The sequence below is a fragment of the Saccopteryx leptura genome, chromosome 3 (assembly GCF_036850995.1).
Source record: "Saccopteryx leptura isolate mSacLep1 chromosome 3, mSacLep1_pri_phased_curated, whole genome shotgun sequence".
Lineage (NCBI taxonomy): Eukaryota > Metazoa > Chordata > Mammalia > Chiroptera > Emballonuridae > Saccopteryx > Saccopteryx leptura.
Genome location: NC_089505.1, coordinates 77,427,667 through 77,448,208, shown reverse-complemented (window position 1 = coordinate 77,448,208; position 20,542 = coordinate 77,427,667). Strand labels below are relative to the sequence as shown.

General features: G+C 42.6%; 1 protein-coding gene across 1 annotated transcript; it reads right to left on the bottom strand.

Moving 5' to 3' along the window:
- Window positions 1-4,502: 4,502 nt before the first annotated feature.
- On the bottom strand, window positions 4,503-19,115 carry LOC136399357 (zinc finger protein 420-like). Its single transcript, XM_066374441.1, has 4 exons — window positions 18,987-19,115; window positions 14,794-15,004; window positions 13,015-13,141; window positions 4,503-8,076 (listed from the first exon to the last, which is right to left on the bottom strand). The coding sequence occupies exons 2-4, from the start codon at window positions 14,806-14,808 to the stop codon at window positions 6,827-6,829; spliced, it is 1,392 nt and encodes a 463-aa protein (XP_066230538.1). The 5' UTR covers window positions 14,809-15,004; window positions 18,987-19,115; the 3' UTR covers window positions 4,503-6,826.
- Between the last annotated feature and the right edge of the window lie 1,427 nt (window positions 19,116-20,542).

Below are 20,542 nucleotides of genomic sequence, written 5' to 3'. Positions count from 1 at the left end.
AAAGATTCAATGTTGAATAACAACATTGACACATTTGTTGTAACATTTTTCTTAGACACCCCTGATCTAGTAGCTCAATGGGTTAGAGCAGTGGTCCCCAACCCCCAGGGCCGCGGACTGGTACTGGTCATGGGCCATTTTGTACTGGTCCACAGAGAAAGAATTAATAACTTACATTATTTCTGTTTTATTTATATTTAAGTCTAAACAATGTTTTATTTTTTAAAAATGACCAGATTCCCTCTGTTACATCCGTCTAAGACTCACTCTTGACGCTTGTCTCAGTCACGTGATACATTTATCCGTCCCATCCTAAAGGGCGGTCCGTGAAAATATTTTCTGACATTAAACCGGTCCGTGGCCCAAAAAAGGTTGGAGACCACTGGGTTAGAGCATCCTCTCAATATGCCAAGGTTGTGGGTTTGAACACTTATCAGGCATCGCACAAGAATCAACCAATGAAAGTTTAAGTAAATTGAATATCAAATGGATTTTTGTCTCTTTCTCTCTAAATATTTGATTATATTCAAATCTCATTTAAAATACTTCAGATACTTTTTTTTAGTAATGTATTTAAATCTAGATGAAATACATCACCTCATTTATTACATTTAATAATATTCTCCCATGGGTGTTTCCGATATTGTGTCAAAATATATTCTGCTGAAAGTCCTTCCAAACTGATTATATTTGTAGTGTTTCTCTAACTAGTATAACTGTGGTGTTTGGTTATTAATAAAGAATTGGACTCATCTGTGGTGGGGCAGTGGATAAAGCATTAACCTGGTAACGCTATGGTAGCTAGTTCGAAACCCTGAGCTTCCTGGTCAAGGCACGTATTGGAGTGGATGCTATGTGCTTCTCATTCCATTCTCTCTTTCTCTTGTTCTCTCACTGTCCTCTTTCTAAAATGAATAAATAAAATCTAGAAAAAATAGATCAATATTTTTATGTTCATTGCGAAGGTTGGGTTTCATACTTGAAGAGATTCTTTCCAGATGTTGAAACAAAGAACCACTTTTTACAGATTTATAACATGATTATATACTTATATTATACATAATAGTTTTAATTTCTATGGTCGATTCTGATAGGACTGAAAGTTCAATGTAATGCTTTTGTCAAATCATTTCTTGTTTTGGTTCCCAAGTATCTTTTTAAAAATATGTGCAGTTGGTTATAGATTTGGGGATCTGTGTAATGCAGATTATAGAGATCATACAGGACTATAGTATTTTAATCAGCCATGTTGGCATAAAAGACATTTCAGTGTGTACAGTCAAAAGGCAGAAACCACAAGATGAACCAAAAACTTGAGGCTAGTGTGTTTCAAGAGAAAAGTGAAAAAGGCGAAAGATTTATATGATATGAAGAGAAACAAGAGTATCAAGAGAAAAGTGTACTTTAAAAGTGCCTGGATGCAAGCAGGCAGAGACCAACAAAGGGTGTCAGACCCGAGATGCAGGAGGCAGCATTAGATATAGGAGTTGCAGGGGGCATTTGCTGGTATGAGGTTGCCTGCACTGGGACATGCCCAAATTAGCATATCAGGATTTGTGGGCCGGTAAATGATTTGACAAAAAGCAGGAGGGAAATTCTGTTTCAGAAACAATTTCTTTGTGATGTACTACAGGTAAACAAGAGTGGTCCTTTTTAGTGTCCTGGGAAAACATTGAAGATAAGCCAAGAGGTCAGGAATGTCCCAGGAACAGCTGAGACTCGGCAATTCGGAGTCTGAGGCTAAGCTTTTAAAAAGAACTATAATGAATTAAACTTTCTTAATGGTCAGGTCCCTAATATAAGCTTTCTGTGACATTTCTTCAAAGTTAAATATTTTCCATCATTTCAAAGTGAAGGCCAGAAAGGCAGTAAGAGACTAGCAGGAAATTAGCTACAACCTCCCAGTGGAGGACGGATGAGAATGTTCTGTTTTGATCCCCAGTGAGAAGATGGGGGATGGGAATTTGAGCTTTAAAGGAGCTCTGGATCTGTAGTAGCCAACTTAAAGCTAACATTCATGTTAACAGCAAAGAAATACGGGGCACCTAGAACACTTTATCAAGCTCAAAACGTTTGGGGAAAGGCCAATTTTCAGTGAAAGCTAAGAATTCATTTTGTTTTTGGGAAGTTTTGTTGTTTGTAAAATGTATGAGGGAGTGAAAGAAACATTTACAAGAGAGAAAAGACTACAGTGATACCTCAGTTTTTGTCAATATTTCATCTGAAAACAATCAATGAAATCCAAAACTGATGAAACCCAAGGCAATTATTTCCACATAAATCAATGTAAAAGCAATTACTGTACACAGTAACTACATATATGTAATTGTAGAATTAGTACCCAAAATTGATTTTAAAAACACAAAAAACACTGGAAAGCAATGGAACTGCTTGACTATTCATGTAGGATGATGCTCACACAATGAAAAACAATGCCACACTGCGCAGGAGAAAGCTTAGCTGGACCTTTGTTTTCACAAAATTAACAGTGAGATCATTTGGGCATGTCAACAATAACCGAGACAAACTTTTCACAGAAGAAACGGACAGAAACCTAAACCAATGATAACCGAAGTAAAAGAAAACCAAAGTATTACTGTATTTAATTGTTTCAAAATTTTGACGTCTTTCTCTTTTCTCATTATAAACCAAATGCAAATATTTAGATTATGAAAGACTTCAAGATTGACTATGGCTACTTAGCTCAGTTTGTTAAGAGTGTCCTCCTGGCCTGACCAGGCAGTGGTATAGTGGATAGAGCATTGGACTGGGATGCGGAGGGCCCAGGTTCGAGACCCAAGGTCGCCAGCTTTAGCGCAGTCTCATCTGGTTTGAGCAAAGCGCACCAGCTTGGACCCAAGGTCGCTGGCTTGAGCAAGGGGTTACTTGGTCTGCTGAAGGCCCATGGTCAAGGCACATATGAGAAAGCAATCAATGAACAACTAAGGCAGGGGTCTGGAACCTACTGCTAACGAGCCAGATGTGGTTTTTTTTTAAACTGTGGTATTTTTTTTAAAGACTTTATTCAATTTTCAGAGAGGGGAAAGAGAGGGAAAGAGGGAGAGAGAGAGAGAGAAAGAAGGTGGAGGAGCAGGAAGCATCAACTCCCATATGTGCCTTGACCAGGCAAGCCCAGGGTTTCGAACCGGCAACCTCAGTGTTCCAGGCCAACGCTTTATTCCACTGCGCCACCACAGGTCAGGCGATGTGGCTCTTTTGATGGCTGCATCTGGCTCGCAGACAAATCTTTAACAAAAAAAATTAAAATGTTAAAAATATAAAACATTCTCATGTATTACAATCCATTTATTTCCTACCGCTCATGTTCATGGTTGTGGGTAGCTGGAGCCAATCACAGCTGTCCTCCAGGTTGGATAATGTGTAACATAACACAGGTTGTTGTATGGCTCTCACAGAATTAATTTTAAAATATGTGGCATTCATGGCGCTCTCAGCCAAAAAGATTCCCAACTCCTGAACTAAGGTGTCGCAACAAAAAACTGATGATTGATGCTTCTCATCTCTCTCCATTTCTGTATGGTCTGTCCTTATCTCGCTCTGACTCTCTGTCTTTGAAAAAAAAGTGTCCTTCTGAAACAAGGTGACAACTTTGATCCCCAGGCAGGTCACACACAGGAAGCAAACAAAGAAATGCATGACTGAATGAAAGACTGTGCCACATCGACAATGATAGAGCTTCTCTACAATATGAAGTGTTTGATGTTCATTAAAAACTTAATGGCCAATCGCTTTGCCACATTCTCTACATTTGAAGGACTTGCTGGGCATTGTTGGTTGGTTGGGCACTTGAGCATTGGCCTGGTGAATGAAAGCCTCAGGTTCAATTCACAGGAAACACAGGACTGCCCACCTGCTTCTCCACCCTTTCTGATCTCCTTTCTGTCTCGCATTACCCCTTCCACAGCCAAGGTTCCACTGGAGCAAAGTTGGCCCAGGCTCTGAGGATGACTCCATGGCCCCAGCCTCAGGTGCTAGAATGGTTTCAGTTGCAATGGGGCAAAGCCAAGGATGAGCAGAGGATTGCACCCTAGTGGGCATGCCGGGTGGATCCAGTGGGCATATGTGGGAGTCCATCTCTGTCTTCCTGCTTCTCACTTCATAAAAATACCAAAAAGATAAATAAAAAATAAAGGGTTTTTCACCAGTATGAAGTCTCCAATGTTCAGTAAGGTTGGAGGAAAACCTAATGGCTTTGCCACATTCTTCACCTTTATGTGTCTTCTCACCAGTATGCACCTTTGATGCTTAGTAAGATTTGATGATCTTCAAAAGGCTTTACCAGTCTCTATATTTGTATGATTACTCTCCCATGTTAATCCTCTGATGTATAGTTAACTATGACTTCCACATACAGGCTTCACCACCTTCTAAACATTTATGAGACCTGTAAGTCCAGTAGTTGTAGGTATCACAGCCACCACCATGCCTGTGCAGGTTCACATTACATTCAGATAGATGATAATGAAACAATGGGCTAAGAATTAGTGAGCCATTTTCTTTATTTCTAGCATCGCACTTGGCCAATGAGTAAAAACACATTTGGAAAACAAAAGCCACTCATTCAGCGCTCACAAAGCTACTGACACATCATAGTTTTCCTAGAATCAAAGGCCATCACCAGGTCAGTGGAACTTAAAAAACCTCTCATTTGTTTGCTGTCAGCAAGCCTTCATCTTGCTGCTTTCTATCCAACTACCACGTGGCCTCCCAGCCCTGCAATATCGTGGTCTCCTCTAAAAAGGCCTCCTAGCTCCTCATATTAAAACTTTTTGGTGCAACAATCCCTGTGCCAGCACACATTACCATAACCAAGCCCATTCCCAAGCAAGAAAGTATTAAAATTAGCCGTATCACTTGGGTGACGGTCATTCACATGAGCACCATTTTAACAAAAAAACTGAACAAAATCAGAAAATACAGATTTTACAAACGTATTGGGTTGGGGAATAGGTTCGTAGCGTTTTAACCAAAGACTTTTATTTAAACAAAAAACAATCATTATATCAATAAGTTAATCAATTATATATTCGCCATTGCTGTTTACAACCTCTTCCCACCTCTCGACCAATTTGTTGATGCCATTCCACCAAAAATCACCTGGTCTGGTGTCAAAGAAGTTGTGGAGCCAGTTTTTAAGGACCTCTTTGTTATTGAAGGTAACGCCCTTCATATGGTTTGACAGGGAGCGGAAAAGATGGTAATCGGTGGGTGCAAGGTCCGGAGAATACGGCAGATGCTGAAGGACCTCCCATTCAAGCTCTTGGAGTGCGGCTTTGATGACTTGTGCAACATGGGGCCTGGCGTTGTCATGAAGGAGTATGGTTTGACCATGTCGATCAGGTCTTTTCAGTCGAATAGCCTCATTCACGCAGTGTAGCTGGGCAATGTAGAGCTCCTTGTTGACCGTGGCATTCTTTTCAAGCATTTCCCAGTGCACCATGCCCTCCCAGTCCCGCCAAACACATATCATGATCTTCTTTGGATGAAGGTCCGGCTTGACTCTCGGCTTTGGCGTATCTCCTGGAGCCACCCACTCCTTTCTTTGCTTCATATTGATGTATAGGCACCATTTCTCATCTCCCGTTATGATTCGGTACAAAAAGCGCTGTTTATGACCGCGTGTTGCTCGATGGCGAGCGAGATGCTGAGAAGCAATTTGAAGGCGACTTTCTTTGTTTTATTCGTTGAGCTCGTGAGGCACCCAGGCTCCCAATTTTTCGGTAAATCCCATTGAATGAAGGTGATTGAGAATCGTTTTATGATCACAGTTCATTTTTTTCGCCAATTCACGACTGGCTTGGCGACCGTTCTCCTTCAAAAGTGATTTGAGACGTTCTTCATCGAATTCAGAAGGCCTTCCACTGCGGGACGTGTCATCAACGTCAAAGTTGCCATTTTTGAACTTTGCAAACCATTTCCGTGCTGTAGACTCGCCTATGACACCTTCTCCATACACGTCGCAAATGTCCTGGGCTGCTTCGGCAGCTTTTTGACCTCGATGAAAAGCAAAGAAGAGCAGGTGTCGAAAATGTTGATTTTTGCCTCCTGGGTATTCCATTTCTAAGCCTCAAAACTAATAAAAAACTAAATAACTCAAAAATACAATTAACATAGTTTTGTAGAGCAGAAAGAGTTTTATCGAATGCTTACCCTTTGCCAAACAGCAAACAAATCGTTGTAAAAGAAAATATAAAAATGCTACGAACTTATTCCCCAACCCAATATTTAGCCAACAAGACCTCTCTCCAGTATAAATTTTCTGATGGTTAAGAGCTGATGAATTTCAAAAAGCATTGCCACATTGTCTGCATTTGTATAGTTTCTCTCCAGTGTGATTTCTTTAATGTACAATAAACTAATTTCTGGGTTGTTTTGCCACATTTTAAACATTTATGAGACCTCTCTTAAGTATGAATTTTCTGCCATTTAGCAAGAGCTGAAAATGGCCAAAAGCACTGCCGCATTTTATACATTTGTATCGTGTCTATCCTGTGTGTTTTTCAATGCTTAGCAAGAGCTGAGGTATGATTAAAGCCTAACGACATTGCCTGCAATTCTATGGTTTCTAACCCATGTGAAATCTTTGATGTATAGTAAGGTGTGAGTTCAGAAGAAAGTTTTGCCACAATCTAAGCAATTGTGAGACTACTCTCCAGGATGAATTTTCTGATGCATAGTAAGAGGTGAAAAATGGTGAAGCCTTTGCTACATTCTTTACATTTGTATGATTCTCTCATGTGTGAACTCTTTGATGTACAGTAAGAGATGAGAAACCACTGAAGACTTTGCCACATTGCCTGCAATTCTATGGCCTCTCTCCTGTGTGAATTCTTTGATGTTGTGTAAGATTTGATTTCTGAATAAAGGTTTTGCCACATTCTAAACATTTATGAGACCTCTCTCCAGTATGAATTTTCTGATGGTCAGTAAGAACTGAGGAGTAACTAAAGGCTTTGCCACATTCCTTACATTTGTATGGTTTCTCTCCTGTGTGACTTTTTCGATGCATACTAAGACCTGAGCAATCCGTAAAGGCTTTGCCACATTCTCTGCATTTGTATGGCTTCTCTCCTGTGTGCATTCTTTGATGCACAATAAGAGCTGACGAATGGCTAAATGCTTTGCTACACTGTCCACATTTGTATGGTTTCTCTCCTGTGTGAGTTCTTTGATGCACAGTAAGACCTGAGGATTTACTAAAGGCTTTGCTACATTGTGTACATTTGTATGGTTTCTCTCCTGTGTGAGTTCTTTGATGTACATAAAGAGATGAGGATTGGCTAAAGGCTTTGCTACATTGTGTACATTTGTATGGTTTCTCTCCTGTGTGAGTTCTTTGATGTATAATAAGAGTAGAGGAATCATTAAATGCTTTTCCACATTGTCTGCAATTGTATGGTTTCTCTCCCGTGTGAATTCTTTGATGTACAGTAAGGTGTAATTTCCGGATAAAGGTCTTGCCACATTCTAAACATTTGTGTGACCTCTCTCCAGTATGAATTTTCTGATGGTCAGTAAGAGTTGAGGATCGTATAAAGGCTTTGCCACATTCTCTACATTTGTATGGTTTCTCTCCTGTGTGAGTTCTTTGATGCATAGTTAGAGTTGAGGAACAACTAAAGGCTTTACTACATTCTCTACATTTGTATGGTTTCTCTCCTGTGTGAATTCTTTGATGTCTAGTAAGAACTGAGGAACGGCTAAAGGATTTGCCACATTTTCTACATTTGTAAAGTTTCTCTCCTGTGTGAATTCTTTGATGCACAGTAAGAGCTGAGGAATCCTTAAGGGCTTTGCCACATTGTCCACAAGTGTATGGTTTCTCTCCTGTGTGAATTCTTTGATGTAAAATAAGTTGTAATTTTTGGATAAGAGTTTTGCCACATTCTAAACATTTATGAGATGCCTCTCCAGTATAAACTTTCTGATGGTCAGTAAGAGTCGAAGAGTGGATAAAGGCCTTGCCACATTCTCTACATTTGTATGGTGTCTCTCCAGAGTGAGTTCTTTGATGTATAGTAAGAGTTGAGGACTGACTCTCTTCTAATGGCATAGCTGAAAGAGACAAAATAAATGTTTGCAGTTATGAAACATAGGTGAATGGACATACCATGTCACATCAAAGAGGGATGTATATTTGCTTTCATTACTGACAATAGCTGCTCAAACGTACTGGCACACAATGGCAAGAGTATAAGAAACATTCCCAATTCTCAGTCACTTCTCAGGAGAAACAGAGATGACAATACTCTGTGTTCAATGAACCAGCTGCTTTGCTGCTTCTTTGGAGAGCTGTTTCTGTTCTACATGACACAGAGTGCTAAGAAAATGGCAGTACATGGGCAAAGCACTGTACTGACTACTAAAAAAAAGTGAGTAATTTATCAAACACACAGAGGCTGCAGTACTGAAAACCCATATCAAAAACAGAAAGAGACTGACTGGTGATGGTGCAATGCAGTGTCACTTTGAGATGCTGAGGTCCCAGGTCTGAAACCTTGAGGTCTCTTTTCTGAGAGCCAGCTCACCAGGATTGAACTCTGGCTCATCAGCTTGTGCGCAAGGTCACCAACTTGAACATGGAATCATCTACATGATTCCATAGTTGCTAACTTGAGCCTAAGTTCACTGGCTTGAGCACAAAGTTGCTGGCTTGAGAAAGGGGTCATTTGCTCAGCTGGAGCCCTCTGGTCAAGGCACATAGAAAAAGCAATCAATTAACCACTAAAACTGCCTCAAATAGGAGTTGATGCTTCTAATCTCTCTCCCTTCCTGTCTCACACAAAAAAATTGTTAAAAGGAGCAAAGAAGAAGTAATGATAAATGTAAATAAATAAATGTATTAATAAAGAATGAAATCATAGCATTTGCAAAAGTGTAAGCACATATGGACGAATTATGCTAAGTTAAATAACTCAGGCAAATACAGACATGCACTGCATGACATGTATGCATTTATATTCCATATATAAATGACACATATATGGAATATAAAGAACAATATAACCCTGGCCAGCAGATTCAGTAGATAGAGTTGGCCTAGTGTGCAGAAGCTTTTGGCTCAAATCCTGGTCAGGAAAAACATGAGCAGTGACCATCTGCTTCCCTTCCCTCAGTCTTCCCCTTCTCTCTCCCTTCCCCTCCTGCAGGAAGGGGCCAGACTGGTTTGACTATTGGCACTGGGTGATGATGATGGCTCAGTAGGTCCAAGTGTCACCCTCAGGCACTGAAGTTTGCCTGGTGATTTGAGCATCTGGCCCAGATTACAGTTGCTAGGTTGATACCCTTTGGTATCATGCAGGAGTCTGTCACTCTATCTCCCTTCTTCTCACAAAAATTTATTTATAAAAATGAAAATAAAGAAATAAAGAACAACATACATGAATAAAGAAACCACAAAGAGACTCACAGGTACAGAGAATAGAGTGATGGCTGCCAGAGGGGAGGGGAATTGAGAGACTAGGTCAAAAAGATGAAGCAATAGAGAAAAACACAGTGGTAGTTACAGAATGGTCATGGGATGTAAAGTGCAGCATGGGGACTATAGTAAACAATACTGTATTAACTATGCTGGGTCCCAGAAATATCATGGAGGACACTTTCAGACTCTAAAGTATATGAAGGTTTAACCATTATGTAATAAAGCTGAAACTAATTAAAAATAATACTGAATTAAAACAAATGCAAAAGAAAAATAATAAATTTATCCCCAGAATTCTGAATATTATATAAAAGTTTCACTTATAAAAAGTCATTCTATATAATTAAATTTATAAGTGTACCTTAAAACAGCAAATAGTTTGCATTAGGAGAGATAATATACAGCAAAAAAACCTTCTTAAACAATGCAATCAAATCATTCAAAAATAACTGTAGCCTGATCAGGCAGTGGCACAGTGGATAGAGAGTCAAACTGGGATGCAGAAGACCCAGGTTCGAAACCCAGAGGTCACCAACTTAAGTGCGGGCTCACATGGCTTGAGCAAAAAACTCACCAGCTTGGACCCAAGGTCGCTGGCTCGAGCAAGGGGTTACTTGGTCTGCTGAAGGTCTATGGTCAAGGCACATATGAGAAAGCAATCAATGAACAACTAAGGTGTTGCAACGAAAAACTGATAATTGATGCTTGTCATCTCTCTCTGTTCCTGTCTGTCCCTGTCTATCCCTCTGACTCTCTCTGTCCTTGTAAAAATAAAAAAAATTAAAAAATAATTTAAAAAATAACTGTAAAGCATAATTGTAATACAGTGAAATTTTATTGACATGGGAAATATTTTTCAGGTTTAATATACAGTGTGTCCATAAAGTCATGGTGCACTTTTGACCGGTCACAGGAAAGCAACAAAAGATGATAGAAATGTGAAATCTGCACCAAATAAAAGGAAAACTCTCCCAGTTTCATACCTATTTAGTGCAGTTCAATGTGGGCTCATGCACAGATTTTTTAGGGCTCCTTAGGTAGCTATCCCGTATAGCCTCTACAGACTTGTCACTGACTGATGGCCTACCAGAACGGGATTTCTCCACCAAACTGCCGGTTACCTTCAACTGCTTATCCCACCGAGTAATGTTATTCCTATGTGGTGGCGCTTCATTATAAACACGCCGATATTCATGTTACACTTTGGTCACGGATTCGAATTTAGCGAGCCACAGAACACACTGAACTTTCCTCTGTACCGTCCACATCTCGACTGGCATGGTGGTGGGCTGCTCCGCTGAATACACGGTGTTACGTCATGATCTGCGCATGTACACATGCTGCCACATCATCCTACAGAAACTGGGAGGGTTTTCCTTTTATTTGGTGCAGATTTCACATTTCTATTGTCTTTTGTTGCTTTCCTGTAAGCAGTCAAAAGTGCACCATGACTTTACGGACACACTGTATTTCAACTACTCTTACACAAAATGTATAGGCTATAATGCACCTCAGAACAAAAAAGAAATAAGTAAATGTTCATTTCTAAATAAAGAAATCATTAGAAATTTGTAAAATATTTAAAAAAAATCTTTAAACATTCCAGATTAAGTACACCATGCTAAAGGTGAATGCTGAGAAAACAAATAAAAAACCTTATCATTGCTTCTGCCTGAAGTAAACCTGAATTAAGGAACAAACCTCTTTCTAAATTTAAAAGGCTTATAAGTCTGTAACTCATTTCTTACCAAAAATGCACATTCTAGCACATTGTATCAGCTCTTCTGGATCTCAAAGCACAACTATGACAAAAATCTAATCAGAAAGTGAAAACACAGAGGACACAGTCCAGGCAGCTCCGGACTGGACAGGAGAGAATTACAGAATGACAGTGATGACGAAAGCAGGTAACACGCACACTTTCCTACCTGCTGGGCAATACTCTGAAGTTGTCTATGGCAGTAACTTATTGAAGAACTGAATGAAGTATGTACATAGAGACATGAAATCACTCTAATGTGGAGAATTATGAAATACAGACTGGAAATTTTTAATGACAGTTCATACTAAACAAAAGGACCTTGGGAAGTGAAACAGAGAATTAGGTCTCTGCACATTGTGGAGGTGCCCTGTGCTGTGATGAAACCACTGAGTCTACACTCTGTAGGGTCTCGAGGGAAACCTCCACAGGATTAGAAATGATAAACCTGAAAACATGACATCTGTCCCCAGGGTTCCTGAAATTTCTGCACCCAGTTTCAGGATCTTAACCACTTCCTTCATAAACTCCAAATGAGAAAAAACATCTTATCATACAATTACTCAGCTACATGCACAGGTTTTTCCCAGGACCCCAAAGCAATGGAATAGGAGCCAGACCACAGTGGCCCTCACAGTCCAAGAGGAGGATTTCAGTCCCCACTGCTAATGTGATGACGGAGGTCACTGGAGCAAAAGCAGAGTCCCGAGAGGACACAGGAGCATGGGACATGTTGGAGACGAGCTATCCCTCTATGACAACAGGGATACACCTGGGCCTCTCACAGCCCTTCCCACTGCAGCAGCTTCCCAACCACACTGTAAGGTCTGGCCTCCTCCGTGACCTTTAGGTCTGTCACTTGTGTCATCTGCCTCCTCATCTCACCTACCTGGGTGGAAGGATATTGTCATTTTTCTCCACAGTCTACTATTATATTTGCTCAAAAAAAGAACTAGGACAGCCTGATACATGGTGGCACACACTGAAAAGGGTACTGACCTGGAACACTGACGTCCCAAGTTTGAAACTGGCTTGAGTGCAGGCTCACCAGCTACAGCACAAGATCAGCAGCTTGAGCATGACATGATTCCATGGTGACTGGCTTGAGCAAAGGTCACTGGCACCTGCCCTGTGGTGGTGCTGTGGATAAAGTGTCAACCTGGAACACTGAGGTTGCTGCTTAGAAACCCTGCGCTTGTCTGGTTAAGGCACATATGGAAATTGATGCTTCGTTTTCCTCCCCCTTTCTCTCTCTCTCTCTCTCCTCTCTAAAATGAATAAAAATAATTAAAAGTTCACTGGCATGACTTGAGCCCTGAGGTCAGGACACATATGAGAAGAAACCAGTGAAAAGCTAGTGACAGAACTACAAGTTGATGTTTCTCACTTCTCTCCCATACTCTGTCTCACCCTGTCTCAAGGGTAAAAAAGAAAAAGAAAAAAAAAGGACCAGGGCTGACAGCAAAACACACATATTAAAAAAGGAAACATTAAGTTTTGACGGAGTCTTCAATTCTAATCCAGTTTATCCCCATTTGAGAAGACATGCAGAATATTACAGAAATTGATTTCCAAAACACTGTTTTCTGTTACATCTTAATTATTCTAGACAACACAAAAGTTTGCAGACACTGACTTCTGATTAAGGTACAGCATGAAGCCTTTCTTCCTACACCAGCAAACCCCCATATTAGTTCCCTGAGGGCAGCTCTGAAATCAGCCATTCAAGGCAGAAGCTCAAAAGATGTTGTCCTAAGGAAGGAAACAAAACCCTGCGGACGTAGAATAAGCTCAGGAAGGAAGTCATCCTCACCCAGGGAGACCAGGTTCCTGTAGTTCTCCAACATCACATCCAAGTACAGTTTCCGCTGAGCTGGGTCCAGGCATTCCCACTCCTCCTGAGAAAAATCCACAGCCACATCCCTGAAGGTCAAAGTCCCCTGAAAGAAAGGACACATTGCCATAGGTCATGGACAGGGTTCATAATGTCACCCAACTGGAAAACACAGGAGAGGTAATTTTGACCTAGAAAAGAATCCTGAATTATCCGGTAATATCATTTTCACCTAGTACTATTTTTTTAAATGTGTTTTTTCTGGCTTGATCTGGTGGTGGCGCAGTAGATAGAGCAGACAAGGATGCAGATGACTTAGGTTCAAGATCCTGAGGTTGCTGGATTGAGCACTGGCTCATTCAGCTTGAGTGTGGCATCACTGACTTGAGCATGGGATCATAGACATGACCTGGTCGCTGGTTTGAGCACAAGGTCTCTCGGTCTGCTGTAGACCCCCCACAAGGCAGGTATGAGAAAGCCATCAATGAACAACTAAGGAGTCTTAACAAAAGATTGATGATTCTCATCTCTCTCCTTCCCTATCTGTCTCTATCTACCTGTCTGTCTCTCACCAAAAAAAAAGTTTTTTGTTTTTTTCTTTTACATCCAGTAATATTCTTTAACATAAATTCCAACACTGAATAAAGAGGATAACACCCCTCTACAAATACACTATGAAGATTTTACTTTTCAGAAAAATAAATTTTATTTATTTAGTTTTATTAAGTGAGAGGCAGGGAGGCAGAGAACCTGACTCCCACGTGCACCTCAACCAGGATCCACCTGGGAAGCTCCCTACCAAGCAATGTTTTGCCCATCTGGGGCCACTGCTTCATTGCTCGGCAACCAAGCCATTTTAGCAGCTGAGGCAAGGCTGTGGAGACATCCTCAGCACCCAGGGTCAACTTGCTTAAATCACTTGAGCCATGGTGACAGAAAGGGAAGAGAAAGAGAGAGAGAAAAAGATAGTGAGTGAGAAAAGGAAGGGGAGTGGTAGAGAAGCAGATGGTCGCTTCTCTTGTGTGCCCTGACCAAGAATTAAACCCAGGATTTCCACACGCTGGGCAGATGCTCTATGGCGGAGCCCACTGGCCAGGAATATAAAGTTTAAAATTAAGGCATCATCCGGTTTGGGTAGCTCAGTCAGTTAGAGCATTATCCTGATATGCCAGGCTGCAGATCCGACCCCTGGTCAGGGCACATCCAAGAATCAAACAATGTATTGTTCTCACAGAACAGTATGCATAGCAACCACAATTTTATCTGAAAATTTACTATCTATAAATGTAATCTACAATTTTTGCAATGGTCTATCCGGTGTATCCCTCTCGGTTCTGTTTTTAACACTCCCTTTAAATAGCAAGTCTGTTGCAGCAATCTCGTGACCATGTCTCTTCTAGCTGCTCTTCTCTGTCTGAACTTACTCAAGTGTTGAGCCATAGAAGGTGCAGTTCCTTACCCCTGACCTGAGGACCTGACCCTGCAGCCACAGGAACCTACAGACTACATTCCCTGCTTCACTGATACCCTGAGCCTCTGACCTGTCCCCATAAGGAAGTTTGACACAGGTGCCCTCCCAGGCTGATCTGTCACAAAGGGGATGTTTCCAGTAGTGGAAGGGCATTAATTCATGGTGGGAATTGTTCATGCCTCATAGGCAGGAACATCAGAAGTACAGAATCAAAGGCTGCAGTTCCTAAATCCACTGAAGTTAGGAGGAAAAGAAAACACCACTTCTGCCCAGGACACATCGCTTACCTGAGAAGCAGTCATTCTGTCCTGTTTGGCTCCTGCTTGTTTTCCCAGGTGACAATATGTTGAGGAGTCAAGTCATCATTTCCAGAATGTGCCTCACAGGTGTCCACACAGCCCCTCTATCCACTTCCACCACAGTCACAGACAGGACCTGGAAACGCTGAAAAGGCCACACTCTCCTGTCCTTCCTCACTGGAGTCAGACAAAAGTGCTCCTACAGGGAGACCACACTGTATTATTTTCCTGTCTTCACCTGTCTCCTCCCTCAGACGTCCACACATTCCCACAGCAATGAGAACGGGCGCTGCTCTCCTGAACGCCCAAACCCAACACAACACCCTGTCACCTCCTCTGACCATCCCTGCTCCCCACTCTCACTAATGCATCCCGGGGGCGCTCTCCTCTCTGTAGAATGTCTACACCTCTCCACTCACCTTTCCCTGTCTCTCTCTTAAGATTTGAGAATTCCTCTTTTGTCAAGGAACAAAAAATAAACGGTATTTTGCAGTTTGGATTTTGGGGACAGGGGTGCTGTGGGCTGGCAGTGTGCCCAATCCCCCACCTCACCTGCCTAATTAAGTTAACAAAGGGTTGTGCTTCTCTGCTTTTTCTGCCAGCCCTTGTTTCCAGGAAGGCTTGGAAGCTAGTTACTTCTTTGTTTAAAAGTTAAGATGGTGGGGGTTTTTCTGCACCTGGTGGTTTTCTTGAGTTGCCTTGGAAACTTAATTTAATTGCTAATGGCCCACGTTACCCAATAAAGAAGGATGTCTTTCTGGGAGCAGCTATGTTTTGCAGCTCAAAACAGTAGTGACTGTTGGCAATGCTGTAGCATCCTCCCGAACTCATCCTGTATATATATCTTTAAGTCTCTGTCTATCTGTAATTCAATTTCGTACCATTTCCCACTTGAGACCCTGGAATATACTCATCACAGCTGGCCCATGGCATTCTTTTGCCTCTGAAACTTGTTCCTTGAGCCCACTTCTACTTCTGTGACTTATTTTTATCATTAAGACAGAGAGGGGAACTGATAGGTACTGACAGGCTGTAACAAAGAAGGATGAGAAGCATCAATTCTTCATTGCAGCTCCTTAGTTGTTCTTTGGTTGCTTTCTCTCATGTGCCTTGATGAGGAATGGGGCGACTACAGCAGAGTGAGTGATTCCTTGTTCAAGCCAGCAACTTGGGTTTCAAGACAGTGAAATATGAGCCCAAGGCAGAGACCATGGGGTCATATATATGATCCCACATTCAAGCAAGTGACTCAGCACTCAAGCCAGTGACCTTAGGGTTTTGAACATGGGTCATCTTCAACCTAGTCCGATGTTTTACCCACTGTGACACTACCTGGTCAGGATACTTCCATGAATTCTAAATGAAATTTATCGTATAAAAAACAAAAATAGGAAGCAAGTGCTTCCAGGGTCCTTGCTGCTAATCCCTGGGCTCACCTTGTATCACCTGGAACAGCTCATGAAAACCACAATGCTACCTCACCTGTGATGGCACAGTGGATAAAGTGTCAACCTGAAACACTGAGGTCGCTGGTTCAGAATCCTGGGCTTCACTGATCAAGGCACATATGGGAGTTGATGCTTCCTGTTCCTCCCTCTCTTCTGTCTCTCTGCCTTGCTACTCTCTAAACTGAATGAATGAATGAATGAATGAATGAATGAATAAATGAATAAACAAAAAAAACAATGCTGCTCCACCCAGAGCAGATCTTCAAGTTTCAGGGAGATGGTGCAGGTGATGTCCTTTCTTAAAAATCAAGCCATCTTATAGAACACCAGTGGGAAATAGTTTAGCTTCAATAAGCATGGGGATCCCTTGGGGATGAGAGCTCCACTCTAAGTTGTCCTGCAGGTCTGCAGTGGGGCCCAGGATATGGCATCTTTATCTAGGTCCCTGTGGTGCCTGCATTGCTACCTCAGAGCTGTTTTCAGCAGCACACTGGCTGACGGGGATCAGACTCAGCACACCTCACACTTCTAGGTACTGTGAGGGTGGTTTAATCTTTTCTGTCACTAATTCAACAGATCACAAGAAAAAAAGCTACTGAACATTTGATGAACTTAAGACACAAAGCTCTGACTGCTAAGACAAGAAAGACATCCTTACCAAGTACACAGTGAAATAGCCTAATATACTTTATTAAATACGAATGGCTGTTTCAACGAATATGATAGACACTAGAAAGAATGCAGGGCTCAGAATGTAAACTTGATACAATATATTTAAAAGGAAAACTATATGGAATGTTCTTTAATGTAACAACTTCTAGGATCAAAAATTTAAAATTTGGTGCCTGACCTGTGGTGGCACAGTGGATAAAGTGTCGACCTGGAAACGCTGAGGTCGCCGGTTCGAAACCCTGGGCTTGCCTGGTCAAGGCACATATGGGAGTTGATGCTTCCTGCTCCTCCCCCACTTCTCTCTCTCTGTCTCTCCTCTCTGTCTCTCCCTCTCCTCTCTAAAATGAATAAAAAAAAAAATTTAAATTTGAGCCTGACCGGGCGGTGGCGCAGTGGATAGAGAGTCGGACTGGGATGCGAAAGACCCAGGTTCGAGACCCCGAGGTTGCCTGCTTGAGCAAAGGCAAAAGCTCACCAGCTTGAGCCTAAGGTCGCTGGCTTGAGCAAGGGGTTACTCGGTCTGCTGAAGGCCTGCGGTTAAGGCACGTATGAGAAAGCAATCAATGAACAATTAAGGTGTTGCAACGCGCAAAGAAAAACTAATGATTGATGCTTCTCATCTCTCCGTTTCCTGTCTGTCTGTCCCTGTCTATCCCTCTCTCAGACTCTGTCTCTGTAAAAAATAAAAATAAAAAAATAAAATAAAAATTTGAGACTGCCTCATATTTGGCAAAAAATTATAAGCTCTGGTTATGGACTTGGCAAGTTGACTCAACAGTAGAGCATGGGGTTGTTATGTGGAAGTCCTCGGTTTGATGCCTGGTTAGGGCACGCAGGAAAAGCAAAGATCTGTTTCTCCACCCCTCCCCCTTCACGCTATCATTCTCTTCCCTTCCTGCAGCTATGGCTTTTTTGTCCAAGGGGGCCCCAATCACTGAGGAAGTCTCTATGAACACTCCTCAGACACTATAATAGCTCAACTGCTGAGAAACAGCCCAAGATGTGCAGAGCATTGCCCCTATTGGGCTTGCAAGGTGGATTCCGGTAAGGGTGCATGCAGTAGTCTATTACTGCCTACGTGCTTCTCACTTAAGAGAGGAAAAAAAAATTTTAAGTGGTTATATTTTTGTGGTTATGATGTATCATCAATGCTTATTTTTAAAGTTAATAACTACTGCAAGAAAGCAGATAGTCAACACACTAAGATTTATATCAATGTTTTCTTTTTAAATGAACTACATGTGAGATGTGTAATAAAAAAGGTAAATACACTAGGCCAAAAAAAATTTTTTTTTCTTCATCCCCACTTCTGCTCACCAGCCCCCCTCCCTGAGCGCCCTTCTCTCCGGGTCCCTCTCTCTCCTCGGGGTTTCTCCCCTTTCTTCCCCTCGGGCTCCTTTCCCCGGTTACTGTCACTCTCCCCGTCGCGGTCCCGTCCCCCCCGCACCCCCACGTGGCCGTCTCTTTACGGCCCCTCACTGACCTCTCCTCCCCCTCCCGTGTCTCTCTCCGTCCCCTGACCCCTCCCAACCCCGCTCTGCGCGTCCCCGGGGCCCCTTCGCTGTCGCCGCTCCCACACAGCCCTCCCCGCGCGGGGCCGGAGGCCCTTCTGGGGACCCCGCGTTCTCGCCCCGAAACCCCGCGCCCATGGAGAGTGTGCTCTTCCTGGACTCGGGCCCCGTATTAAATAGGATGGGGTCTCAGGAGGGGGTCCGCAGGTCCCCAGGCCCCGGGGGGGGGGGGCGGGGGTGGAGGGGGCAGTCCGGACTCTACGGGGCGAGAGAGGCGGGGCGGGGGTGAGGGACCAACACTGTCTCCAGCACCCGCGTTTGTCTCCCAGGACGTTAAACAGCGCGCGCGGGGGGGGGGGGTGGGGTGGGGGGGGTGGTGGGGGTGTTCTCGGGACCCAGGCAGGAAACCCCGCGGTAGGGGGGGTTCCACACCCGACAGCGGGGTACACCGGAGTGGCAGCCTCAGAGTTTTTCCGGAAACCGACACGGAGCCCTCACCCGGCAGCGAAGCGGGCAGGCTCGAGGCCTCTCACCAGGATTCTGTACTCACCGCTGGGGGCTCGGGAGTGGGGCTCTCCGCGTCCCCAGCGACCCTCAGGCTCCCTGCGTGCAGGAATGGGGACGGGGAGGGTCCAGTTTAAACCGAAAAGATCTTCTATAGATCCCGCGATACTTTCTCTACAGCTGCTTCCGGATCTGTAACAACCTGCGCGTGCGCATTGCCTCAAAACCAGAGCGGGACTATTGAATGAATGAGCGCTGCTGCAATTGGCGGGTCGTGATGGGAGGCGGGTCCATAACTAAAGAGCAGAAGGAGAGGACCGGGTGCGGGGGTGGGGCCTAGGTTCGTCCACGTGCTGTCATTGGTTATAGCCATTTCTTGTCTGTTGGTTTGAACTTCGTAATTATTCCTAAAATGGAAAGATTTTTGTCCAAACTTTGGTATAATCACCTTTCACGGATTCAATTATTATTATTATTATTATTATTATTATTATTATTATTATTATTTTATCAAGTTATAGGCATCGTGGTCTAGAGATAATACCTACATGTCGCCTCCCAACCAAGATTCACTGACAAGTACCTTCTGGGGCTGATGTTCTACCCACCTGAGGGTGCTTGTTGGGAAAATAACAAATTGAGAAAGTGCTCCAGAAAAATAGCGATTTCACCACTTATTATATACATCAGAATCAAGGGAGGAATATATGGGGTGGGGGTTACATTAAATTGATTTTTCCCTGATCAAGCGGTTGCACAGTGAATAGAGCATCAGACTAGGACATGGAGGATCCAGGTTCGAATCCCCGAAGTCTCCAGCTTGAGTGCAGGTTCATGTGGTTTGAGCAAGGCTCACCAGCTTGAGCCCAAGATGCTGTAAAGTACCAAAAGCTACAAAATTAATATTAATGTTTTAGGAAGCTTAAAGAACATTTTATTAATTTGGGCTAGGCATGCAGAGAGATTTTGTAAATGATCTCTGTACTTGTGTGATTAGCATAAAACCAAGATGGCCGATGGCATTGTGCTGTAAATTCAAAGGGGAAGAAGATTTGGATTCTCTGACCCTTCCCCACACATATAAGGAAGCGAGTGAATAGCTAGCCAGGTGTAGGGAGAGAAAAATTAAAATAAACCTTTTCTTATACTAATGGACCATTTACAGGTATTTGTCCCCGTGGAAACTACCTCTCCCTCCTGAAAGCATGTAGTTACTGTATGTATCTCTGGACAAAGGAATAGCAAATGAACACTAGAAAATATAGGAATGTCTTTTAATATGTAAAGTGACATTTTAACCATTGTGTCACATTGTAAGTTTTAATATGTAGAAATGTTTTTTTGTGAACCCTATAGACAAATGTTATAAACTTGCAAATGAATTGTGTCCCATCCCCCCTCCCTTCATTCTTTTCCCAAACCTGTATAGAAGAAAACAAAAGGCAAAAGGTATAAACTTATGTTGTGATGTCAGGCTTTTTCCCTGCCCATGTATAATTAAGGGTATATAAACAGCCTCTGAATTATTTTGGGGGCTCACACATGACTTGAGACTGCCCCGTGTAAGCTATATGAGGCCAACATATTTAATAAATTTTCTCC